General features: G+C 49.6%; 4 protein-coding genes across 9 annotated transcripts; 2 read left to right on the forward strand and 2 right to left on the reverse strand.

Moving 5' to 3' along the window:
* Positions 1 to 115: 115 nt before the first annotated feature.
* Positions 116 to 4,357, reverse strand: CNPY4 (canopy FGF signaling regulator 4). Its single transcript, XM_037134977.2, has 6 exons — positions 4,108 to 4,357; positions 2,094 to 2,220; positions 1,899 to 1,995; positions 1,557 to 1,679; positions 950 to 1,067; positions 116 to 857 (listed from the first exon to the last, which is right to left on the reverse strand). Exons 1-6 carry the CDS (start codon positions 4,220 to 4,222, stop codon positions 697 to 699), a joined length of 741 nt encoding a protein of 246 aa, XP_036990872.2. The 5' UTR covers positions 4,223 to 4,357; the 3' UTR covers positions 116 to 696.
* A 251-nt stretch (positions 4,358 to 4,608) lies between these two features.
* Positions 4,609 to 13,260, forward strand: TAF6 (TATA-box binding protein associated factor 6). 4 transcript variants are annotated; one of them, XM_037134911.2, is made up of 16 exons: positions 4,609 to 4,653; positions 4,973 to 5,058; positions 8,353 to 8,567; positions 8,670 to 8,756; positions 8,890 to 9,043; positions 9,256 to 9,312; positions 9,413 to 9,532; positions 9,767 to 9,912; positions 10,020 to 10,097; positions 10,207 to 10,308; positions 10,415 to 10,597; positions 10,920 to 10,994; positions 11,121 to 11,246; positions 11,784 to 11,957; positions 12,226 to 12,423; positions 12,723 to 13,260. In XM_037134911.2, exons 3-16 carry the CDS (start codon positions 8,412 to 8,414, stop codon positions 13,101 to 13,103), a joined length of 2,037 nt encoding a protein of 678 aa, XP_036990806.1. In that variant the 5' UTR covers positions 4,609 to 4,653; positions 4,973 to 5,058; positions 8,353 to 8,411; the 3' UTR covers positions 13,104 to 13,260. The 4 variants fall into 4 exon arrangements, with proteins under 4 accessions (XP_036990806.1, XP_036990805.1, XP_036990809.1 ...); XM_037134910.2 differs by lacking the exon at positions 4,973 to 5,058 and having other exon boundaries at positions 4,610 to 4,653; XM_037134914.2 differs by lacking the exon at positions 4,973 to 5,058 and having other exon boundaries at positions 4,610 to 4,632.
* On the reverse strand, positions 13,227 to 17,295 carry AP4M1 (adaptor related protein complex 4 subunit mu 1). The gene is made up of 15 exons (XM_037134917.2): positions 17,009 to 17,295; positions 16,819 to 16,907; positions 16,340 to 16,446; positions 16,164 to 16,260; positions 15,924 to 16,034; positions 15,736 to 15,816; positions 15,458 to 15,520; positions 15,293 to 15,359; positions 15,135 to 15,188; positions 14,889 to 14,995; positions 14,694 to 14,788; positions 14,362 to 14,406; positions 14,073 to 14,123; positions 13,816 to 13,927; positions 13,227 to 13,629 (listed from the first exon to the last, which is right to left on the reverse strand). Exons 1-15 carry the CDS (start codon positions 17,064 to 17,066, stop codon positions 13,405 to 13,407), a joined length of 1,362 nt encoding a protein of 453 aa, XP_036990812.2. The 5' UTR covers positions 17,067 to 17,295; the 3' UTR covers positions 13,227 to 13,404.
* Positions 17,296 to 17,326: 31 nt separating this feature from the next.
* MCM7 (minichromosome maintenance complex component 7) lies at positions 17,327 to 24,663 on the forward strand. Of its 3 annotated transcripts, none has more exons than XM_037134907.2 (15): positions 17,327 to 17,477; positions 18,635 to 18,714; positions 19,013 to 19,177; positions 19,315 to 19,439; positions 19,514 to 19,694; positions 19,993 to 20,130; positions 20,442 to 20,591; positions 20,771 to 20,885; positions 20,959 to 21,090; positions 21,330 to 21,413; positions 21,699 to 22,092; positions 22,359 to 22,442; positions 23,099 to 23,267; positions 24,011 to 24,120; positions 24,271 to 24,663. In XM_037134907.2, exons 1-15 carry the CDS (start codon positions 17,447 to 17,449, stop codon positions 24,470 to 24,472), a joined length of 2,160 nt encoding a protein of 719 aa, XP_036990802.2. In that variant the 5' UTR covers positions 17,327 to 17,446; the 3' UTR covers positions 24,473 to 24,663. The 3 variants fall into 3 exon arrangements, with proteins under 3 accessions (XP_036990802.2, XP_036990803.2, XP_036990804.2); XM_037134908.2 differs by lacking the exon at positions 17,327 to 17,477 and adding an exon at positions 17,909 to 18,006; XM_037134909.2 differs by lacking the exon at positions 17,327 to 17,477 and adding an exon at positions 18,255 to 18,541.
* Positions 24,664 to 25,520: the final 857 nt, after the last annotated feature.

Raw genomic sequence — 25,520 nt, forward strand, 5'->3', positions numbered from 1 at the left:
CAAAATCCTCATTCTCTGGGAGGGGCGCTGCCACATCAGCTAGCTATAACGAGTGCACGGCAGTTATTTGAAACTTCAGACTCAGCTTTTTTTTTTTTTTTTTTTAAGTTTACTAGCGCTATAGAAAATTTGGCACCTGTGACTATGTGGTAGGCTGTTGGTGAAATTAATAATAAGTAAACCAAGTATCTACCCCACCTAACATCGGCGTTACCCAATTCCCATCCTTGGTCATAGTTTGTTAGCATATAGCCTCCTGGACGCAGGCGGTGTATATAGGTCGTAGATAATGCCCTTTTGGCTTCCTCCTTGTAAGGGTCTAAAAAAGGCAAAGTGACCTTCCCAAGGCCCACAGCTCCTATGCCATTGTTGACCTCTGGGTGGGTTGGGAGTAGTAGAGATATTTAAAGGGAAAAGCCTTCAACACTGTCTCCACCACACCTACGATTAAGGGGCTAGAAGGCAGGAAGAGGGCTCATCTGTTGGGGTAAGGCATCGGCCTACTGTTCACATCTCTCTCCCCACAGCCCAATCATGCTGTACCATCAGGATCCTGGCCGAGACCAGATGGGAGAGAACAATTACAAGCTCTGGGATGTCACACACACCCTTAAAGCTGTACAACAGGGAGAGCTCAGACTTCAGAGTGTTCTTCTTCATGACTCCTGTCCTTCCTGGACACACAAAAGCGAGGGGTCAAAGATCCTCTGGGTCATGCTTGGGATGTCCTGGTACGTTAGGCATCTCTTCTTCCTTTTCCTTCTCTTCCTCCTCTTGATCTTGATCCTTCTCCCCTCCTGTCTTTTCTTGCCCATCTGTGATCTTCTCATTTCCAGTCCAAGTTTCCTGTAGACATGCTAGGTTGGGTGATAGAAAACAATTTAGACACTGGTCCTGTGGGTAGGGGATGTTGTGGCCTGGCAGGAAAGGGGCCAGCCCCCACTCTTACCAGTTTCAGCAGCTGGGAGCACATGACCTTCACAGAGAAAACGCTGTAGGGGCTGCTCCTGATGGTGGAAGTACCAGTCTCCCACGACGTCTTCAAACTCCTCCAGCATTGTCTCACACTGGTCAAGTGGAAAAGTCAGAAGGGTATCTGCTCTGCTGGGCTTTGGAAACCCTCCTCTTTGCTCTTTACTCCCTGTCTCCTGAGCCCAACTTGGAGAGGCAGGTAGCCAGGAAGTTAAACTTGGCCTACTAGATGTGCAGTCCTTCTTCATTCAACAAACATTTGTTAGCACCTACTCTACGGAGTAGGTTATTAAACTCTGAGTCTCAGCTTCTGGCCTATAATGGGAAATGGTAATCAGGTTGTTGAGTGTAAAATGAGGCAGCAGCTAAAATATGTGTGGCCCTGAATTTGTACATAGTAGGTACTCAATAAATGGTAGTGCATATTATTAGCCTCCATTATTACTTCTTGATATGCTCCTGGGTGCACCTCAATCAATGAGTCCTCATTCTGCCCCCTTCTCCCTGCTCAGAGCTACACTTCCCTATGATCTAGCCTCCTTTTGAGTTCCCTTCTCACTTCCCTGGGCTGTATCATCTCCTACCTGCTTCTTGAGGAATGTGACCTCCACACTGGGCTCGTCCCACAGTTCCAGAGGGATCCCCAGATCCACCTTCACCCCCTTCTGCACCAGGCCTTTCAGCGTTGCCATGGTCTCACTCTGCCCCTGAGAGATGGGAATTTGGGATCAGCCGAGTCCACAACCCCACTTCCTCTTTCCCATTTCTGCCATATCAATTTTGTCAACTACTAGAGACTGAGAGGTGAGTTTCATGAGGGTGAAATGAGGGAATCTAAAGACGAGGAGAGGACACTAGAGCTGGGGAAGATAGGCCCCAGAGGATACAGGTCTGAGAATGGAATCCTCCCTGGGGAAGAGTCTGACCTTGGCATATCTCAGTGAGCCCTTGCGTTCAGCATGAACACTGTAATCCAGGATCTTCTCACATAAATTCTCCAGGGCCTCTTCTAGCCTTGTCTCTCTGTGGAAAAAGGGGAAACAAAGACTCCCTGAATACTGTACGAGCTCTCAGGGCTCCTTTGGGCGCTGGAACGTGGAGAAGCACAAAGAAGGACTCACGAAACACTGTAAGGAACGTTTCTCTTCCTCTTGCCTGTGTCCAGCACCTGCCCCAGTTCCAGCACCTCTCCAGATCGGCTAGTACGACTCAGCACTTCTTGTAGCTCCAGGCTCAGCAGCTTACACACTAGATACAGCAAGGGGATGTGAGACATAAAGTGCCAGCAACTCATTCAGCACATGAACAAAGGCAGCAGAACATGGTGGTTACAAGTGCAGACTCTGGAGCCAGTATGGTAAGTTTGCCATCCTGACTCAGCCACTTAGTAGCTATGTAACAATCCTGCTGTGCTGTGATTTCTTCACCTATAAAATGGAGATAATAATAGTACCTCCTCACAGGGGTCTGGTGAGGATTAAACTAATCAGTCTATGTAAAACCCTTAGTTAGTGTAGTGCCTGCACAGAGTAAGCACTACATAAGTCTTTGCTGTTGTTCTGCAATTATTTGTTGAGCCACTTGTGGATGAACAATGGCAATACAGAAAGCATTGAGACCCACCATCCCTATCCAAGGGCCATTGCCAATGTAGGTAGGGACAGATAAAAAGATGGCAATATGGTGTGATAGATCCTACACTAGAGGTTTAAGACAAAGAGACAATCTCATTAGGAAATTCAAAATTCACTCAATGGTTACATATTGACTTTTCCTGCTAGCCTGAGATTTTCTTAAGGGTGAGTACTGTATCTGACCACTGTCTTTTCAGCACCTAGCATGTGACATGGCACATTATGGGTCCCAAGAAAGGGAGTGGCCTATACAGATGTGCCAAGTGAATTAAACACAGGAGCAAGTAACAAAAATGCCTAAAATGTGCCAAGCACTATGCTGAGACCTGGGAGACACAAGTACTCTCTTTCCCTCCAAAGGCTTACAAGACAGTGGGAGGTGACAGATAAGAAAGACTTCCAAAAGAGGTAACAGTTAAACTGGATCTTGAAGAACCACATGCAGAAGGTAAAGGGTTATTCCAGGCAAGGGAAAAAATAACGTGCAAAGGCACAGAAATGCAAAAGGATAAGACAGGTTTGCTCACCACTAAGAAAGAAGTTCAGTGTGATTCAAGCATGGGCACTTTGGGAATGGGAGTTGGGTTATGAAAAGGTAAAGGGTGCATAAAACAAAGATACATTTGCTCTGCACTAAAAAAAAAAAATGTTGGCTGTATTCTGATTACTGCAGGAGACCTGCACAGATGTTAAAGTAAGGACTGGCAAGATTGGGTATTGTTTAGAAAAACTGACAAAGGTGCAGGGAGAACCGTAAGGGCACAAGTGAAAGAAGAGAAATTTGGACCAGGTCTTGAGAAATAGTGATACTGAAATTCAGGTTAAGAGAAAAGGAGAAGAAAGTTCCTTCCAGGGAAGAAATTAAAGTCAGGAAGGCAACAAACTAGGGAACCAGAGCACTCATCAGCCACCTTTTAAGTGCCCTCTCCCAGCTGGGCCCTGCACATAATAATGCAGCAACAGAAGATGCCTCTTGCTGTAAAATCCATACCGCACACACCCTTTGAAAAGCCTGTATGGCTACTCTTTCATTTATGAGCTTCGAAAGCTGATTTACTCATTCCTGAACCCCCTCAGAAGGGCGCAGGACCTGTAATTTGGGAGTGTCTCTGCCGAGGTGGGGCAAAGGATATCCACAAGGTATGAGCCTCACACACCGCTCCTGCAGGATCTCCAGATTTAGGTCTAGTGACAGGGGAAAAACACACACTGAAGATGCTCAGTAGAATGGGTGGGCCCGTGCATAGCCCCTGAACTACAATTCCCACAAACCACTGGGGCTGCAGCCAGCCAGAAAAAGCGGGCTCTCTCAGGTTGTCTCGTGGGAATTGTAGTGCCATAGTTTGGGGTTACACTATAGGGTCCCTCCCTTCATCCAATTCGGTTTCCCTCAGGTCTTCAAGGAGATTTGAGTAACCCACCCATCACTGTCAGTTTGGTCCGGCCCAGACAAAGGAGATAGAGCAGAGGGATGCTAATAGGGGCTACTCCCTTCAGATACCTTCGCATTTGCTGGGCAAGCGTTCTGTGTCATCGTCCTCCTTCGGCGTCCTAGGGGAAGCTGGGACGTACACAGTCAAAAAGGAAAGCAACATTCCCAACCACACAGGTCCCATGATAAGGTGCAGTCCACAACCTACCAAACCTTGTCTTCAAACAACTTCGGGAAGGCAGCGGGCCCTTTTAATTCCGAGAGGGTAGGCGGTAACTTTAACCTGGCACGGGAGGCGCACGCGCAATGCCGACCCAAAAGGGCGTGGGGCCGCTCTGAGCTCAGGCCTATCCCCGCCTTGGTTTTGTGGCGCCTCCCGAAGGTCCTGGCCGCGGGGTAGTGAAGGAATAAACAGAAGTAATTGCAACAAAAGTGTTTGCTCCTTACATACACATTGAAACAGTGTTTTTATATCGTTTGAGGCAGTGAGTCTAGAGGACTTATTCCGGCTCAGAGAAGGAGTAGTGATCACTCCCAGTCTCTGCCAGGACCTGCTCCTGGGAGGGGCGGGGCCAACATGGCGCCGAGCGCCGGGTGAGCGGCGCTTTGGCGGTGGTGAGAGTTTCTTTCTGCGCGGGATGCTTCGCTAGCAGGGGAGGGTCGAGTGGTACACGGACTAGACCCCTTGACGGGCTTGTGTGGGGACCCGGAGGAGGACGGTTGGTTGTGTGTCCGTACGCGTGGGAACTCTGTTTGCATTGGAGGGATGTTGGGGAATGAAGTGGGCTCTCTGCTCTTTTCGCGCTGGTCCCATTACCCGGGGACCTCCGACCCATTAACCTGTCGCGGGACTACACACGTCTAGCTCAAGTTAATCTTCCTCTGCAAAGCCTTTCTGCTCACTCCACTGACCTGAGGGGCTGTTTTCTGGCAGAGGGTACCGCAGGGTGTTGAAGGATTAGTAGGAGTTCTCCAGGACCCTGGGACACGACTGCTCGTATACCTGGCTCCAGGCACAGAGTATGTGTTGAATAAATGTGTTCTCTGCAACTAAGACTTACAAAACAGGGGGAGGAGAGCTGGGATGATTTGAGGACCAAATTCTACCTCCTCCATCTTTTCACCCTTCCAGCACGACCCCACCCGCCCCCACCTACACCCCACAGTCAATCCTAAACACTTGACATTAGTCTTCCTAGTGCCAGCTTCAGGCGAGCCACTTTCCTGTTGTCCACAGAGTAGATTTCAAGCTGGGGCCTGTTCTTGTTCATCTTGATACTTGTGGTACGGAGTATATATTGAGCATCTACATTTCTAAGCCTCAGTTCATTCATTTATTCGACAGATATGTATTGAGTATCTACAGTGTCTCAGGCAACAGTCTGCAGTCTTTGAATACATGAGTGAACATAACTGACAAAGATCTCTGTCAACACAGTACAGGGCAGGGAGGTGTGGTGATAAACGATAAGAAATGGTTATATATGTTAGATATTAAAAGCAATGGAGGAGGAAGAGGATGGAGTGTGATATTAAATAGGATGGTTGGAATAGGCAGCTAGGCTGACATCTGGGGAAGAGCATTCCAAGCAAAAGGAACAGCAAAGGCCATAAATCAAGAGCATGCCTGTAAGGTTTGAACAGCAAGGAGGACAATGGGGCTCGATCAAGTTGGAAGAATGAAGCAAAGGAGATCAGAGATGTAATGCAGAGGGTCTTGTAGACTATAAGAATTTTACTCAATTGCAAATGGGGAGCCATTATGGGGTTCGAGCTGAGAAATGGCCCAATTTGATTTATAATTGGACAGAATCACTCTGGTCGCTCTGTTGGGAGTAGATGTAAAGAGCAAAGTTGAAAACAGGAAGAGCTTGTCAGGGGGCTATTAAAGTTATCTGGGTGACATGATGGGGACCTGCAATGAGAGTGGAGGAATCAAGTTGGATCACCTAGTGGATTTGATGTGAGGGCTCACATAAAGAATGAGCTCCTGGATAGAGGATGTCCCTACGAAGAAAACAGAGCCTGAAGCAGATGAGGGAGCAAGAGATCAGGGGTTCAGTTTTAGTGGAAATTTTAGGGCCTACGAAGAAAACAGAGCCTGAAGCAGATGAGGGAGGAAGAGATCAGGGGTTCAGTTTTAGTGGAAATTTTAGGTAAACACTTTGATTGATATACAAGCCTGAAGCTAAGAAGAGCACTCTGGGTTGGGGATATAAATTTGGCTATCATCAGCCTACAACCAATATTGAAAACAGAGGTCACCAAGTGAATACGTGTAGCTAGGGCAGAAAACTAAGACTGAGCCCCAGACATCTAACATTAAGCAGGTAAAAAGAAGAGGAAGAACCAATGATGGAAACTGAGAGGTAATGGCCATTGAGGTAGGCGGAAAACCAGGAGAAGTTGGTGCCACAGTGGAGAGAAAGTTTTCAGAAGGTAGTCAGCTATGCTATGTGCCACTTTGAGGTTAAAGAAGATGACAGAATGGGCCTTGGATTTGGCAATGTGACCTTGATGAGAGGTTTCAGGGACGTAGTAGGGTTAAAAGCCTGCTTGGAATAGGTTCCAGAGAGGAGAAGAAAATGAGAAACAGGTTTAAGAAAACTTTTTCAGGCTCTGGCTGGTGTAGCTCAGTGGATTGAGTGCAGGCTGCAAACCAAAGAGTCGTTGGTTCGATTCCCACTCAGAGCACAAGCCTGGGTTGCAGGCCAGCTCCTCACTGTGGAGCATGTGAGAGGCAACCACACATTGATGTTTCTCTCCCTCCCTTCTCTCTCTAAAAACAAATAAATAAAACCTTAAAAAAACTTTTTCAGGGAGTTTCATTGCAAGGAGGAGCCAAAAAATGGGGTATGTCATGTGGAGAAAGTGAAGATTTAAATGTATGATTTGATGAAATACATATAAAACTATCTTACCCATTTTTAAATGGTTTAGTAGCATTAAATACATTCACATTGTGTAACCATTACCACCAACCAGCTCCAGAATTCTTCGTGTTTTTTTTTAATTTATTTATTTTTAGAGAGAGGAAGAGGAACATCAATATGTGGTTGCCTGTTGTGCGCCCCCCCCCCACCAGGGACCTGGTCTGCAACCCAGGCATGTGCCCTGACTGGGAATCAAACCAGCAACCCTTAGGTTTGCAGGCTGGCATTCAATCAACTGAGCCACATCAACCAGGGCCAGAATTCTTCATATTATAAAACTGAAATTCTATACCTATTAAAAAATAACTCTTCATTGCCCTTCCTCCAGCCCCTGGTGACCACCATTCTACTTTCTGATTTGAGTGTCTACTTTAAGACCCTCACACAAGTGGAATCATACATTTGTTCTTTTGTGACTGGCTTATTTCAGCGTAATGTCCTCGGGGTTCATCCGTGTTGTGGCAAGTGTCAGCATTTCCTTTTTAAGGCTGAATAATATTCCATTGTATATGTATTACTTTTTTCCCTTTAAGATGGGGGAAATAACTGCATTTTGTAAGCTGATGGAAAATGATCTAGTAGGTTGAGAAACTGATGATGCAGGGAGACGGGAGAAATGCTGGAGCAATACTGGAAGCGGGAATAGACATGAACACTTTATAGTAACTGGTGCTGCGTGGTGGGTAGAGGTGGTGGGAATCTGTAGGTCCCTTCTGATGGCTGAAAGTAAGGAAGGAGAAAATGTGGCACAAAGAACAGAGGGAGATTGAGTGCACTGAGATATAATGTGCTCGTCTGGCAGCACTGAGGGCCCATTTGAAGTTTATGGCCATGAATTTAAAGTGGGAATCAGTCATGAGGGTTGTGCTTTTTTCTCATCACATTGACTTGTATAGGTATATAGGCTCAGGGTGGGAGAGTTGTAGTTAACCAATATTGTATTTGTGTCAGTCATGAATAATGATGCAAGAAGGGGCAATAAAGATGAAGGTATGAGAGAAAGACCTTAGGAAAAAAGTGTTTTCTACATTTCACAGAGAAGAAATCCAAACCAGAGACAATTTAAGTAATCTGCCCAAGTAAACAGCCAGATAGTGCTAGGGCTGGGACTTAAATTGAGGGTCAAGATCGTTCTACCATACCTCACTTGTACAGTGCCTGGCATAGCTCAGTAAGTTATGTTGAATTGGATTGGATTGCTACCTCCTTCTGTACCCAGTGCTGATTCATGTGGGGATAGACAGAAGACACCCATGAGTTCCTTCCCTTCTCATATCCTTATTGTCCTCCATTTGTTGTGGTCTCTCCTGACCAGGTAGCCCCTTTTCTTTGGGTCTCATGTTTCATTTTATTTCTTCTGCCCACCCCGTCCCTCTGTCAGGATCTCCATCTCTCCACCCTGGGGCATCATCCTTTGGGGGAGGGAGGAGGGACTCCAGAATGGCCGAGGAAAAGAAGCTGAAGCTCAGCAATACTGTGCTGCCCTCGGAGTCAATGAAGGTGGTGGCTGAGTCGATGGGCATCGCCCAGATTCAGGAGGAAACCTGCCAGCTGCTGACAGATGAGGTCAGCTACCGCATCAAGGAGATTGCACAGGTAACCTGGCCCCTCTACCCAGCCCTGTATTGTACTGAGAATGCTGCCCAGGCCCCCTTCTTCCTCAGGATCTCAGGCTGACATACGTTCTCGCACCTTCAGGATGCCTTAAAGTTCATGCACATGGGGAAGCGGCAGAAGCTCACCACAAGTGACATTGACTACGCACTGAAGCTAAAGAATGTTGAGGTGATTGGAACACACAGGACTGAGACGGGAGGGTGGGTTAGAGCAATCATCTCAGATGTTGCATTTGCCTTCAGTCATGCCTCCACAGGCTCCCTTCTTATCCTGGTCTCTCTCTCTCTCTCTCCTGCTATAGCCACTCTATGGCTTCCATGCTCAAGAATTCATTCCTTTCCGGTTCGCCTCTGGTGGTGGCCGGGAGCTTTACTTCTATGAAGAGAAGGAGGTTGACCTGAGCGACATCATCAATACCCCTCTGCCCCGGGTGCCCCTGGATGTCTGCCTCAAAGGTTGGGGGAAAGGAGAGCAGGGTGGTGGGGGAGGAGGGAAAGGAAGAGCAATGCTTACAGGCTTGAGGAAGTTCACAAGGATGAAACCCTCAGTGTAAGATTCCTGGTGAGTTGCAGGAGTGGGAACAGAAATGGAAACACATTCTGTAGTGTGGAGTGGCTCCTTAATGTCCATATCCAGCAGTTCAACTTGACACCTTCCTTTTTCACAGCTCATTGGTTGAGCATCGAAGGCTGCCAGCCAGCTATCCCAGAGAATCCACCCCCAGGTAACCCCCTGCTCAGACCCCACCCCTCTGTATCTCACTCTCCCTTCTTCCTCCACATCTACCACTCTTGTCACTCCTGTTGTGACTACTTTCCCACCAGCTCCCAAAGAGCAGCAGAAGGCTGAGGCCACAGAACCCTTGAAGTCAGCAAAGCCAGGCCAGGAGGAAGATGGACCTTTGAAAGGCAAAGGTCAAGGGGCCACTCCAGCTGATGGCAAAGGTCAGTACTGCTAGGCCAGTACTCTTCTGGCTCTTGCCCCAAAGCCAGACGGTCATGCCTGAAGTAGGTGAGGTCGGGCTGAGAGCTCAGGCCAGACCACCTCAGAAGGGATCAGCCAACCTAAGGGAAACTGGGTCTCCCTGGGAAGGGTAGTAGAGGAGGGTCAAGGTTTGTCTGGTACCAAGGCCTCTTCTGGAGCTTTCTTTTTCAAACCCATCTTTCCATTTCACACAGGGAAAGAGAAGAAGGCACCACCCTTGCTGGAGGGGGGCCCTTTGCGACTAAAGCCCCGAAGTATCCATGAATTATCTGTGGAGCAGCAGCTGTACTATAAGGAGATCACTGAAGCCTGTGTGGGGTCATGTGAAGCCAAGAGAGCGGTGAGGCCCCATCATCCTGCCTTAACCCTGAGACTCCTTCTCTTGGGGGCCCCACAAATTCTTCCATGGTATCTGCCCCCACCTCACTCATTCCCCTCCTCCCACAGGAAGCCCTTCAGAGCATCGCAACAGACCCAGGGCTCTATCAGATGCTGCCACGATTCAGCACCTTCATCTCAGAGGGGGTGAGAGGATTCAAGTAGGCCAGGCCCTAGGATGAGGTTCCAGGGGGTAAGGAGGTGGCAGGGGATGCTCATCTAAAGGGTTTCCCTGCCCTATCACTTCTTCCTGCAGGTCCGTGTGAACGTGGTACAGAACAACCTAGCCCTGCTCATCTATTTGATGCGTATGGTAAAGGCACTGATGGATAACCCTACACTGTATCTAGAAAAATATGTGAGTGGTCCTGCCCACCCACCTCTCATCCCAGGGTTTGGAGACCTCACTACTACCAACAGGAAGCTATTTATCATATTTAGCTGACTCACCACTTCTCCCTTAGGTGCATGAATTGATTCCAGCTGTGATGACCTGCATTGTGAGCAGACAGCTGTGCCTGCGGCCAGATGTGGACAACCACTGGGCACTCCGAGACTTTGCTGCCCGCCTAGTGGCCCAGATCTGCAAGCATTTTAGCACAACCACTAACAACATCCAGTCCCGGATCACTAAGACCTTCACTAAGGTGAGCCAGGACAAAGAGCACAGGCCCTTTTACATCTCCACCTCAGGGTTGTCGCCAGGACAGTGAGAGCTCTACCCAAACCGGTGGTGGGTCAGTTGTGGCTGAGGGAAATGACACTAAAAACAAGGGGTAAAGTGGAATTGGGAGAAGTGACACTGAAAACAAGGGGCAGGGGGACTAGGACTTGAACCACACGTATCTGTAATTTCTTGGGCCCAGTGGAAAGTGTATCTACAAGGAAAGTGTGTTTATGAAAAACTTGGGCCCTTACTAATTACCCTTTCAGCCCCATTATCTGGATTTATTTTCTATCCCCTTACAGAGCTGGGTGGACGAGAAGACTCCATGGACCACACGTTATGGCTCCATCGCAGGCCTGGCAGAGCTGGGACATGATGTCAGGCGCTGGGGGGAGCACTGGGGGAGGGAGGCATCATGAAGTCATAGTGGGCAACACCCCCCTCCCCGCGTCCACTTGGGAGATCCTGTGGTGACCCCAGGCCTCTCCCTTCCTTTCAAACAGGTGATTAAGACTCTGATTCTGCCACGGCTGCAGCAGGAGGGGGAGCGGATCCGCAGTGTCCTGGATGGCCCCGTGTTGAGCAACATTGACCGAATTGGAGCTGACCACGTGCAGAGCCTCCTCCTGGTGACCAGAGCCCCCGTCCTCCCCCTGCTTCTTCCCACTAATTCTCTCCCCACCCCCCCAACACACATAGGTACAATGTTTAGCAAGCATGTGGTATCTTTTATTCACTTATCCCATCTGTGCCTCATACATTCAGAGCACACCTCAAAATATAATGCTATTTTGCACCTGTAAAGACAGGCACAAAGGAGTTAAGTAAGAAATAGGTCCTAACTTTCAACCTGTGACTACTAGACTGCATTGCCCCTGATGCTTCTGCATCACTATGGCCCATTCTGTGTAAGCCAAATGCCTACGGACCAAAAGTACCCTTCAGATATTACCAGGGTATTCAGCATGTTCTCTGTTCACACCAGTTGGTGCTTATGTCTTTTTACGAAAACCACAGCATTCCTTGTACACACTGCTTTCCCAGCAATTTGGCCTCTAACAAGAATGTAGTGAAATGATGGATAATATCCTTTTTGTGCCTTCACCACACTTCTAAGAGTCCCAGCCCTCTTTCTACCTGGCTTTGTTTTTGCCTTCTCTCTGCAGAAGCACTGTGCCCCTGTTCTAGCAAAGCTGCGCCCACCGCCTGATAATCAGGATGCCTACCGGGCAGAATTTGGGTCCCTTGGACCCCTCCTCTGTTCCCATGTGGTCAAAGCCCGGGCCCAAGCTGCGCTGCAGGCTCAGCAGGTCAACAGGACCACTCTGACCATCACTCAGGTCAGTGACAGTGCCAGGAGGGGAAGGGTGACCAAATGGAGAGGAGGAATAAGGTAAAACAAACAAAAATGGAAGGGTGGGAGACGGGGACAGAGCCCTGGTTTGTATCAGGGTGGGAATTACAAGCAAGAATTGAGTAAAACCCAGGGCCCTCTGAGTCAAAGTCTTGGAGGGAACTAGGCCCCCAACCCCAGTGAGACCCACTGAGGGCCAAGAAAAGCCCTTCTTTTCTTTTATGTTATTTTCTTCTTGTCTCTTCTTCCTACAGCCCCGGCCCACATTGACCCTCTCGCAGGCCCCTCAGCCTGGCCCTCGGACCCCTGGCTTGCTAAAGGTCCCTGGCTCCATTGCACTGCCTGTCCAGACACTGGTGTCTGCACGAGCTGCTGCCCCACCTCAGCCTTCCCCTCCTCCAACCAAGTTTATTGTAATGTCATCATCCTCCAGCGCCTCATCCACCCAACAGGTAGGTGGAGCCCTGTGGGACCAGGGATGGTGGGGAGCATGTCACCATGCCATCCAGAGGTGCCTGGGGTTGTTGCCTCGGAGCACTCTGCAGGGCCCCAGAGTAAAGGCAAATCACCTGTAGACCCAAAGACAGGAAAGTGCTAGAAGGAGCACTTCCCAGGGGCCCACAAGACTGTAGCTTTTCCTACTGAGCAAAACCAGAGAATTATTTGGTTGGACCAAGTGAGGTACTCCCCTGGGCCTAGGGAGCAGGGAGGACACAAGGCAACAGGCATGACCCTTCCATTCTTCCCCCAGGTCCTGTCTCTCAGCACTTCAGCCCCTGGCTCAGGCTCCACTACCACCTCTCCTGTCACTACCACGGTCCCCAGTGTGCAGCCCATTGTCAAGCTAGTCTCCACTGCCACAGCTGCACCCCCCAGCACTGCTCCCTCTGTTCCTGGCAGTGTCCAGAAGTACATAGTGGTCTCTCTTCCCCCAACAGGGGATGGTAAAGGAGGCCCCACCTCCCATCCTTCCCCAGCCCCTCCCCAGTCATCAGCCCCCTCCCCACTTGGGAACAATGCCCTCTGTGGGGGCAAACAGGAAGCTGGAGATAGCCCTCCTCCAGCTCCAGGGACTCCAAAGGCTAATGGCTCCCAGCCCCCTGGATCTGGCTCTCCTCAGCCTGCACCTTGATACTATCACACATCTGCCAACATTCTCCCCCAGATTCCCTCTCTATACACACACACACGTGGGGTGGAAGGAAGTAATCACCTGCTTCCCTCACCTTAACTGTATAGATATTGTACAGCCAGCTCCTCAGAATAAAAGTTTGATTTATAAATTCCAATTCATCTCAGTCCTTCCTGTGTCCAGTACCATAGGAGGGTCTAACCTGTTGAGTCCTCATGGTCCCTAGGACTTGGGATTCTTCCAGCCAGACCCATGGCCACAGGCCACTGCCTTTGCTGCCCATGTCCTTGTTTGGGGAGCCTCAGATTCGAATGACATAAGCATCACTGTGGCTTAGGTGTCGCACCCACTTGTGGGGGTTGGTGCTGCTGCAAGGTGTGAATGCCAGCCTGAGGAAGCGAACCTGGAGACCAGAGCACGTGTGCCGGGGAAGTTCAAAAGAGAGGCTTGCAGGGCCCAGCCCCAGAGGAGGTGCTGAGGTGGACTGCCCTTGACCAGGAGGCCCAGGCAGACCTGGGACTTCGATCTGTGAGGGACAAAGGTAGAAGGAGGGGTGCTGAAGGCACAGAGAGAAAGATGGGTAGGGAAGACAAAGGGCCAGGAAGGTGACCAAATGGGCAGGAACAATGCAACAACTACACTAGGAAGGATGAGTCTGGGGGCTAAAAATGGAGGTGGGAGAAGAGGGCCTTAGAGAATCAGTAGCTGATACCTGGAAAAGGCCTGAGAGTTGGGAGCCTCCTTGTACCCGAGGCAGGTCCCAGCGAAGTGCTCCATCCCCCAGCTCTGCCTTCTGCTCTGGGCTACTCAGCTCCTGAGACAGGCTGGAGTTTGGAAAGGTGCTAGGCTCAGCTGCCTCAGGAGCAGCCCGGTTCCACCCCCACAGTGCATACTCTCCTCCCCAGTGTCATGTGTTGTCCAGGGAAGCCAGTAAAACCACCCAACACCCCACAATGCACAAACACTAACCTGACCACCCCTCTTGGCAAGGGAAGGTGCAGCCTGATGTTGAGAGCCTGGCTGCAAACACAAAAGGAACAAAGTCAGCCTCAGAAAGGTAGTAGTTTGTCCCCATTCTTCACTAATATCACAGCTGGAATTCAGCACAAGTGCCACCCAATCCCATTCCCAAACTCTCAAGCCTCTACCTAAGCTGATTCTAAGGCTGGTGGCTGTATCTGAAGGCAGAAGCAATAGGTATCTGGGCCCTGTCTCCCACTACCCATAGCTGAACTAGTCTCAACTACCCAACTCATACCTCTTTGGCGGCAGGTCACATCGTAACTTCAGGTAAATCTGGAGCCTGGGTGAAAAGGTACAATACCGTTACTCTGGCCATAACCCACTGCCATTTCACCATTTCCCACGGAAGGCCCCCATGTATGTGCTGAAGAAAAGAGAGAAGAGCTGAAATCTACCCAAATGCACTAGTCATTAGTGTTCATGGGGCTGAGTCCACTTGAGAGGAGGGTGCCTTTTTCTAATTTGTACTCTATACTACTAACTACCATCCTTTACAATAAGCCTTGGGAACATATATCTATTGGTTTGGGTTCCAGAGAAATTGTAGAATAAGGAAAATGGTCTGACCTGCCTGTGCTTCGGTCCCACTGCACAGAGGGAAAAAGCCGGAAGGGGAGCGGGGAGGGGAGGTCATCTGAGAGTTGGTACCGCATCACAGTCAGCTGACATGAGGGAGGAATGGACGTCAGTTTGGTCCCCTCACACCTGAACTGCTTCCCTTCCCTTGGGTAGATGGAATAAACTAGGCCAATCCATTCTGACCTCGCCCTGAGGTGGCTGCAAGCGGAGTATTCGATGAGACTCAAACTCGTCCAGATACACTGAGCTATGAAATGAGACCTCATCCACCCGAATTCCTGGCCCATAACCTAGAAAGAGAGAAAGATTCCTCTACTGATCCATATTTGGGAGAGAAGAGCAGGGGTGGGGTGGGGATCTGTATCTAATTTCCACGAAACCTCTGGTAGTGGCCTGAATGTAGGAGAGAAAGACCCACTTGCACCTCACCTCTCAGTTCTGACTTTCCCACACAAAATTCTTCTGTCAAACCGATGCGCATCTCTGTCAAAGAAAAGGACATCAGAAAAGGCCAACAAATACACCATACACACCACCAAGGAGCCTGTCCCAAACTCAACTGTGGGTCCAACCCACAGACTTCTCACCAGAGCCACTGGGAAGAAAGCTCTTGAGTCGGATCTCTCCCTGCACATCCACCTTCAGCAGTGAGCCCTGAGAGTGGCAGGGAGGTTAATGCCCAGAGGTGACCTCCCAACATGTTTCCCAGATACTATCTACCCTCAGCTCCAGGACTGGGGACCCAAACTTACATTAGATGCTATCAGTACAGACAGTCTCTCAACCACATCCAAAAACACTTCATTTTTTTGGCTCTGAGAAAGAGAGAATTTGGATGGTTGCAGGCTAAACAGCCTGTATTCTAAAGTGGACAAAGCAGTGGAGACTAGGGCCCTGGGGTGGGGACACAGGTAAGGGAAGGGATTAGATTATCCAAATCTAGGAGAGACAGAAAGATATGCAGGGATCCTGGATTCTGGAGTCCCCTCAAAAAAATCAGAGGGTCTAAACCTGTTTAGCTCTCCCTCACCTGGTCAGAACGGCTGGAGAGAACTGGGCGGCTGGCTGCACTGCTGGGGGCCACTTTGCTCTGTTGTGTCTCAGCCCCGAACTAGAAAGCACAGAAAGTAATCAGTCCTCAAGGTCTAATACTTCTGCCAACCCTTATCCCCCACACCCCCACTCCCCCGACCCCTGGTCCTCTTTCCCTCCACTGACCAAGCCAACACTGCTGAGATCAAAGAGGCTGAAGGGCTTGCTGACCACAGCCTCAGTCTGGATGAAGTTCCTCAGCATCTCTGTGGATGTAGTCTGTATGTAGCCATAATCCTAGGGATGGGGGAAGGACAGTCTTTGGGTGGCCAGTAAAGGAGAGGTGAAAAGGAGTGGACTCAGCCTTCCAATCAAAGAATAAACCTTCAGGGAACAGGAACAATGAGGGAAACCGTTTAGCCTCACCAATACTTCGTCCAGGAGTTCATAGACAAGAGCCACATTGCGAGAGATAGTCCCCTCACCCAGGGAGCCACAGTAATCGCCTAAGAGAGTGGCTAACCTAAGAAAAAAGAACAGGCTGTGAATCTCTTCCTCTTCTCAGACCCCCACACCCAGCTGCCCAGCCCTGCCCTTCTCACCGAGAGAGCAGCTCTAGGAGGCTGAAGGGAGAAATGTTTTCTGAAGTCGTGGCCACCAAGTAGAGACCACTGTGTCTGATGTGAATGAAATGACGGTCATCGTGGTGCTGAGGCAAACGTAGAAGAAGGAGAAGAGAAAGTGTCAAGAAGAGAGTTCTGGTTAAGGTCCCAGGAGACTTGGGCTGGTATCCTGATTCCCCCTCGTTCCTAACAGTACGACTTAGAGTGAACTAGAAACCTCTACAGGGCTCAGGCGCCCAAAGTTTAAGTGTAGTCAATAGTAATACCTACCCCAGAGGTGCTGAGGATCGAGATGTGCGAGCTGTGCTATATCCTCAGCGTTCAGTAAACTTGCCTCAATACTAATTGGAGGAATGTACCCGCTCCAAGGGGAAGCTCTCAAGGACGCATCCCTTAGAGGGAGGAGGCGACCCTCTTACCCGCCTTCCTTGAGTACTACCCCTAAACCCTGGTGTTACCATGACAACCGGTGACTCTTCTCCGGGCAATCCTGTCAGCTTCCGGTAAAACAGCTCGGCCACATCCCGGCCGCCACTGTCACCGCGGACTGACGGGTTGAAGGACAGCTAAGGAGCTGGCAACCCAGGCTGGCTCTGGGACACTACTCCCGCCCAGCCCGTCCCTCCTGAACCCATGAGTCAAGGATACAGTCCTTGTAGATGAGTGGGTCCCCCTTGGAGGACAGAATGAAGAACTGGGAAATCATGGCCGTTCTGCGGAATAGTCTAGGAGACAAAAGTTGGGCATGCCCCGCCCAGCGGCCCGGAACAAAAGGACGCGTTCGGGTAGGTTCTTTAAGAGCGATTCTCCTCGTACGCGGGAAACCCGGCGCCTGCCTAGCCTCGCCCAATCCCGTCACTCAGCCCAGGCGCGGTGTGATTGGCCGAGGCTGGAACCCGCGGCCAGAGGGAGGGACTGAGAGTCTCTTTTTGGATTGGTCCGCACGCAGCGGCGCCGGTCACGTGTTGGGCGACGTTTCGCGCCAATTTCGGTTGGTCTGCCGTAGTCCACCGCGCGGACGGTTGCTGCTACCGGGGAGTGAGAACGTGGAGACCGCCAGCTGCTGTCGCACGGTTCTCAGCAGCAATGACACTTAAAGACTACGCATTGGAAAAAGGTGAGGGTCTGCAAGCCTAGGAGGGGCGTCCTGCGCGGGAAATCTCTTGGCCAACATCTAATGGAGTGAGCTGGGATCCTGCAGGCCGGGTTCTGTGCGCGAGGTCGGAGCCCGGGTCCGGAGGCAGACGGCTCCTAGGAAGTGCGCAGGGACACGAGGTCGGAGAAGAGCTGGTGATCGTGTCCTAGAAAGGAGTGGGGGTCGTCGCGATGGGATAGGCTGTGAGCTCGAGTGGAAGAGGGCACACCTAGCAGGGATCGGCATCTTGGGACTCTGTCTACGATGTAGGGTCGGGTACTCCCAACCCCGATACCATCCACGATCTCAGACATTCCAAGTGCCCGCGTCCTCCGGAGCTGCCGAAACCTCGGGGGAGGGCTGGCTCGGGCTGCTGCGCGCAGGGATTGGCCATTTTAGGCCAACCTACAAGCGGAAGTGGAGGCGGGCGGAAGTTGCGCGACGCCTCGGGTAGATTGTCGTGTGTAAACAGTGTCCTTCCGCGCGGTAGACTCGGAGAGAGCTCCTGAGGGTAGGGGCGTGCCTGGAATTGAGGGTTTTAGCGCGGGTCCGAAAGGAAGTATGGAGAGGTTGGGGGAGGGACACGGAGTGGCCTCTGGACCAGCCGGCCGATCGCTGGACCGGCTCCCGCCCTAGGCGGAGGAATCCCAGGCTGTGAGGCGGCGGCATCTGGGCCCATGTGCTTCTTTGTTTACTAAGAGCGGAAGCAGTGGCGGGAGAGGGGGTGGGGTGGAGGATGCGATTAGTGGGCGAGATTTAGGGGACCGAGAGAGAAGGGGTAGTTTTACTTACAGAAGAAAAGATGAGGACCTTGGGGCTTGAGTTTGCTGTTGGGAGTGGGAGGCTTTTGGGAAGGAATATTGAGATTCCTAACGAAGGCAGAGGCTGGAATTCCCCTAGAGGGGAGGGTATTGGCTAATACTCTCAACTTCGAGGTTCCCCTAATGCCTTTCTAGATTAAAACAGACTTGTAAAAGGAGTTCTGCTGAGTTTGGGGAGCGTTATATGGGGTGATTTAAATGTTCGTGTAACTAATTCACTTAAATGTAAGTGAGCTTCTTTGATTTCTGTGGAAGGAGTTTGCAGTAAGATATCTGAAAGAAAGTGTTGATCCTCATGACCTTATATTTACATTATAGAAAAGGTGAAGAAATTCCTGCAAGAGTTTTACCAGGATGATGAGTTTGGCAAGAAGCAGTTCAAGTATGGGAACCAATTGGTAAGTCTTAGATTAGAGGGAATGGGGGGCCTGCAGGAGCAGTAATAGGTGGCCTGTAAGTGACACACATTTAGTGTGGTATCTGACTATGATACTATATTTATGATGATTAAGGTTTTTAGAAGTTGAAAGACTTTTTCGGAGGCTAAGAAGCAAGTATTGCGCTCACACTAGTCTTTCTTCCCTCTGGAGGCCTGAAATCTGTGTCTTGAGCTCACAATGCTGGGTCCGTGCATGTAAATAGTGCTGAGCATAGTCTACTTGGCTCTGAGGTCTTCTTGGCTGTTCCTTACCCCAGGTTCAGCTGGCTCACCGGGAACAAGTGGCAATGTACATAGACCTAGATGATGTGGCTGAGGAGGACCCTGAATTGGTGGATTCAATTTGTGAGAACACCAAGCGCTATGCAAGGCTCTTTGCTGATTCTGTTCAAGAGCTGCTGCCTCAGTACAAGGAGAGGGAGGTGAGTGCAAGAAAATGCAAGGCAAGGAACTTAGATTTCTGTCAGAAAGCTTCTCGGATATTAATATTTTCTGAGGTGCCAGAAGAAGGGAGCAGTGATTTCTGCCTGGTGTTTTTTATGCCCCACACTGCCTGTAGGTGGTAAATAAAGATGTGCTGGATGTTTACATTGAGCACCGACTGATGATGGAGCAGCGGAGCCGAGACCCTGGGGCAGCCCGAAGCCCCCAGAACCAGTACCCTCCTGAACTCATGCGTAGATTGTGAGTGGTCTCACTAGGGTAGGGAATGGGAATTGGTTCTCCAGAACCTTGCTAATGATGGTTTTCTCCCTTAGTGAGCTGTACTTTCAAGGCCCAAGCAGTAATAAGCCTCGTGTGATCCGGGAAGTACGGGCCGACTCTGTGGGGAAATTGGTAACTGTGCGTGGAATTGTCACTCGTGTTTCTGAAGTCAAACCCAGAATGGTGGTGGCCACTTATACTTGTGACCAGTGTGGGGCAGAGACCTACCAGCCGGTATGTATGAAGTAAGGAACAGAAGCAGTTAACTTTGTTAGTGGTTTTTGTAAGAATGTTCTTGAATGTCTGTTGATGTTTATCTGTAAAGTTTATTGTAAAACACACCTGGTTTTATTTGTCTTTCATTGTTTTTGGGGGGGGGTACATGGTGGTCTTTCCATTTGTGTTTTTTGTGCCTGTCAGTTTTCCCAGAGTAGTTCAGGATGTTTTTGACATCCATGAAGATGAAATGAGATTCAGGTGACTGATCTAAATGGATCATTTTCTTGTGGTCTCATTTGATGTTACATCCTAGATCAATTCTCCTACTTTCATGCCTCTGATCATGTGCCCGAGCCAAGAGTGCCAGACCAACCGCTCAGGAGGTCGGCTGTATCTGCAGACACGCGGCTCCAAGTTCATCAAATTCCAGGAGATGAAGATGCAAGAACATGTGAGTTTTTGGGGTATGTTGCCCAGGAAAGGTGGGACTTGGGAGTCATTTTGAATACTGCAGTCACTCATGGAATGGAAGAAAGAGAGAGGACAAAAGAAGGGAGAGCTGAGGCAGAGAAAACATCTAGAGCAGGAGGGAGGTTTAACTGGATCTTTGATTGAGCTGGGAAAAGGTAAAGGAGATTTCTGCTTCTGTCCTCTAATTGGCTTGTCTGAAGCTGGTCAGGCCAAGATGTAGGAAAGTGGAGTTCCTAGGGAGGAGCTTAGATCCTGGCGGGGCCTTATGTTCTTTTTCTTTACCCTCCACAGAGTGACCAAGTGCCTGTGGGAAATATTCCTCGTAGCATCACGGTGTTGGTAGAAGGTGAGAACACACGGATTGCCCAGCCTGGGGACCACATCAGTGTCACTGGTATCTTCTTGCCAATCTTGCGTTCTGAGTTTCGACAGGTGGTACAGGTAAGAGAGTTTGAAATCAGGAAATAGTCTCTTTTCCTCTTTGCTCATTCACCCACCATACTTGGAGAGAAAACTATTAACAGTAAAACAAAATAGAACAAAGGGTTTTGTCAGGATTCTTTGAAGGAATCATGTGGATAGAAAGAGGCCATTCATATTTTGGACTTACTCTGTTCAAGGGTTTACTTTCGGAAACTTACCTGGAAGCCCATCGGATTGTGAAGATGTGTAAGAGTGAGGATGACGAGTCTGGGTCTGGAGAGCTGAGCAGGGAGGAGCTGAGGCAAATTGCAGGTGAGAGGTTGGGGGAAAGACCAGGAATGTTTTTCTCCTAGTACTTTTTTTTCTAATCTTCATTTTCCCTCAGAGGAGGATTTCTACGAAAAACTGGCAGCCTCCATTGCTCCAGAAATATATGGGCATGAAGATGTAAAGAAGGCACTGTTGCTCCTGCTGGTGGGGGGTGTGGACCAGTCTCCTCGGGGCATGAAAATCAGGGGTAAGAAGAAATGAGGGGGAGGCTGGGGGTAAGGGAAGGCATTTGGAAGAATGGGTGACAAGAAGTATCCCTGCAGATCACAGAATTTATAAAAATTGGCATCTTGGCTTCATGGACACAGAGAGGGATCAGAAGCCACGGTCCTAGGTATGGAGGCAGAGGCAGATTTCTTAGGTATTTTTATCTGTTGTTGGGTAACTTGCATTGAAAGTAGTTGCAGGGGCTTCTTTTCCTTCCAGGCAACATCAACATCTGCCTGATGGGGGATCCTGGTGTAGCTAAGTCTCAGCTCCTGTCTTACATTGATCGTCTGGCACCCCGCAGTGAGTAATCAGTTGCTCTGGGAGAGGTAGATGTAGAAGACAGGGATAGAGTTACCATGTTTATTCTCTTTCTTGGGGGTTTGGAAGGTGGGAGAAGGTTGGGAAAAGGTGATAATTGTCGGCACTGGCACCCCATAGATCTTTACCCAGGAAGGCTTGGATGGGTAAGTTGAATGGATAAGTGCCAGCCTCTCTGTACCCATTACTTGTCCTTTGCACTGTTGTTTCTTTCCCTCTTCCTAAATATGTCTGTTTATTTCCTCCCTTCCTGACCCTGCCATTCAGGCCAGTACACGACAGGTCGAGGCTCTTCTGGAGTGGGGCTCACAGCAGCTGTGCTGAGAGACTCTGTGACTGGAGAACTGACTTTAGAGGGTGGGGCCCTTGTGTTGGCTGACCAAGGTGTGTGCTGCATTGATGAATTTGACAAGATGGCCGAGGCTGACCGCACAGCCATCCATGAGGTTATGGAGCAACAGACCATCTCCATTGCCAAGGCAGGCATTCTAACCACACTCAATGCCCGCTGTTCCATCCTGGCTGCTGCCAACCCAGCCTATGGGCGCTATAACCCTCGCCGCAGCCTGGAACAGAACATACAGCTTCCGGCTGCACTACTCTCCCGATTTGACCTCCTCTGGCTGATCCAGGACCGCCCTGACCGAGACAATGACTTACGGTGAATAAATCTGAACACTCAAAGAGACATTCGTTAGGAGGATAGTCTGGAGGGAGGGAAGAAATTGGGAAGCTCTCAGATTCTTTGCTGATGAAAACTATCCAGGTTCTTAGGGAAATGGTGGGTCTGGGCTGAAATACCATTAAGGATTTCCTGAGAAAGCTGTCCCTGCTGTGATGAGATGGAGCCAAGGAAAGAAGACAGAGTTGGGGCACAGGGTGTGTAGCACCAGAAAGAGCATTTCTCCTTGCCTCCACTATTCCCAGGTTGGCCCAGCATATCACCTATGTGCACCAGCATAGTCGGCAGCCTCCTGCCCAGTTTGAACCTTTGGACATGAAGCTTATGAGGTAGGAGAGCTGAGTAAAGACAAGTGTGCTTCACTAGTTACCTTGTGTGACAGTGTCTTGGGTCTTGTATTGTCTGTTAACGAGTTTTTGGTCTTTGGGTATGTATGTTTTACTACCACTCTGTCCCTTTCTGTGTCTTAAAATCTGAGAACATTGAGTTTAGGGCTCCCCCAGGGGGAATCTTGCATCTCCCCCTGGCCACACAAGAACATACACCACAACCAATCTTTCACACCACTGGCCTGTCTCAGGTGAGGCAGGCTCAGATTTTAGGCAGAGCTGAGTCCTGCTCCAAGGATGCTTGATGCCACTGCGTTCTCCACGGGTCCATGCAAGGGTTCCCGGTGGTTTTTCAAGGTTTTTTCTCCATTATCCATTCTCCAAGTAAACAATTGTGTTAAAGCAAATAAATACACTCCTTTTAGCTGTACCATGTTCAGTGCCAGATGGGTATCTTATTCATGCACAGACCATTTGCCTTAAAAGCTGGAAATAATTTGAAATGCACCAAGAAATCCATCCGTGCTGTGCAAGTCCCATAGATAACTTTTTTTCCTAGTTAAAAGTTTCCCTCTGATCCCCTAGAGTTTTATTAAATGGGAAACACTATTCCCCATCTCCCTTTTCTGCTTTCCCACATACCACTTTTCTTGTAGACGATACATAGCTATGTGCCGGGAGAAGCAGCCCACTGTGCCAGAGTCTCTGGCTGACTATATCACAGCGGCATATGTGGAGATGAGGCGAGAGGCTTGGGCTAGTAAGGATGCCACCTATACCTCTGCCAGGACTCTGCTAGCTATTCTGCGACTGTCTACTGCTCTGGTGAGTGCCCAGTTCCTGTTTTGCTGGAGGGTTAACTGTTTTGACTCTTACTGGGCAGCCTGCTTTAATGTCCTTTTCTCGTTGCCTCCTCCCTTCCACTCAGGCCTTGCTGGGGCTAAAGTGCTGACAGTGCAGATAGTGGTCCTGTCCATGCTACCGCACTGTGGGTACTTGCTGCTCCAGCAGGGCACACACAGCGTCCATGGAGGGAAAGGCTTTCTCCCTGCTTCTCAAACCTGACTGTGAGGATGGGTGGGGTGAATTTCACTATGTCCTTGATCCTGTGCTAGAAACCTTCATTCTGTCCTTACATCTTGGACCCGAGTCCTGGGGGCTCCAAAGTGCTGTTCGTGCAGGTAGTGTGATTATCTGACCTACTGCTGAGCTAGCACTTCCAGAGCCCCAGGGATACAACCTCTATACCAATCGCCTCCTAGGCTGAGCTCCCCGAGCTCCATCTGTCATGGTGGGAGCCCACTGGAATTCAGAAGGGTCTAGTCTCCCTCGCAGGACAGCTGAACACCGGGACTGGCCAGTGTTGAGAGGCGGAGACTTGGGCAATTGCTGGACGCTGCCCTGGGCATTGCACTTGTCTCGGTCTGACAGTGCCGGCCCCACACTGCGGATGTTTGTGGGGGAGGGTAGGGGACCTCCACTTGGTTTTTGTTGTAGGCAACACAGAAGGGGGTTCCCTGACTGTGCTACTCCCCTCCTGTTCCCATCTGTCCCTACCTTCCCCTTAGGCACGACTGCGAATGGTGGACACAGTGGAAAAGGAAGATGTGAATGAAGCCATAAGGCTAATGGAGATGTCAAAAGACTCACTTCTGAGTGACAAGGGACAAACAGCTAGGTGAGTGCTTTAATGGAGGAAGAAATCAGGAGTCACCTTGACTTTCACAAGCAGGCCACTTTGGTTTCTGTAACACCTGTACAGTGGTGGTCTGTTGAATGCTCTTGTTTCTACCCAGACCTTACCCACACCCATACTTGTTTCTTTCAGAACCCAGAGACCAGCAGATGTGATATTTGCCACTGTCCGTGAGTTGGTCTCAGAGAGCAGAAGTGTCCGGTTTTCTGAGGCAGAGCAGCGCTGCATATCTCGTGGTTTCACACCTGCCCAGTTCCAGGCAGCTCTAGATGAGTATGAGGAATTAAATGTATGGCAGGTCAATACTGCCCGGACTCGGATAACTTTTGTCTGATTCCAGCCCACTTGAGACACTGGGGTCCTACTCTGCATACCATGCTTAAGCTCCTCTCCCCCTTCCTTTAAAGGTGGAACAGTGCCCTTGAAAGGAAAGGGGGAATCCCGTCTTTTTCCTAAGCTGCACTTGTTTTGTTCATTATTTTTGCTAATAAAGTGTTTATAGATTGGTGCTTTCTGTTAAAATGAGGTATTATGTGTGTTCTAGAATTATATCTTGTTCTCTTTATATTTGTCTTCTTTCATCCACTCAATAAATGCACTAAGTACCTACCTGCCAGGCACCAATATAGAGACTGATTTCCCTGGATCTCCTCTCAGTTGGACTCAATGTGTATGGGGCGTACACACACTCAGGTTCTGAAGACAGTGGCAATGTATGGTAACATAGGGGTCTCTTTCTTACACCCAACTGTCCATTTCTACTTTCTGAAATGGCTCTAGTAGACATCTCATTACACCTCTGTAGTCCTCCAACTCCTACTTGAATCTTATTTGGGGGGTAATGGAAATCAGGGACCTAGAGGAAGGCATGTGGAAATGAAATGCCTGGCACAAGTAACTGCACAGAACAGTACCCACGATGACACCACCTGGCCTGGTCTCTGAAGTATGGACAATAGTACTTCTGCCTCAAGGCTGAGGTGCCTCTGGGTCAGGTACATACTAGGTGTATAGCAAGCACTCAGTATTCAGCAACAACTGGGAAACCTCTTGGCAAATACTCTGCCCAGAGGATCACGGCTTTCATTTGTCATGACAGAAATGTATTCAAACCCCTCTCCCTCCCACTCTGTGGGGTTTGAAAAACAAGCTTGGGAAAGTAGTCCTTTATAGGGAGACATTAGAACAAGATGACCTAGATGGAAGCAGGCAGCCTTCTGCTGTGTGAAGACAGTCCACGCAATAAGCTTCCAATTACAAAAAAAACAGCCAGTGATTAAGAGGGGCTCATGCCTCTTGGAGCAAGCTGGAACCAAGGGCCTCCACTGAGATCCAAGTTGAAAAACGTGGTGCCTCTAACACAGGACAGAACCATGGGAAGG

The sequence above is a fragment of the Artibeus jamaicensis genome, unplaced genomic scaffold (assembly GCF_021234435.1).
Source record: "Artibeus jamaicensis isolate MK-2021 breed Jamaican fruit bat unplaced genomic scaffold, CSHL_Jam_final contig_956, whole genome shotgun sequence".
Classification (NCBI taxonomy): Eukaryota; Metazoa; Chordata; class Mammalia; order Chiroptera; family Phyllostomidae; genus Artibeus; species Artibeus jamaicensis.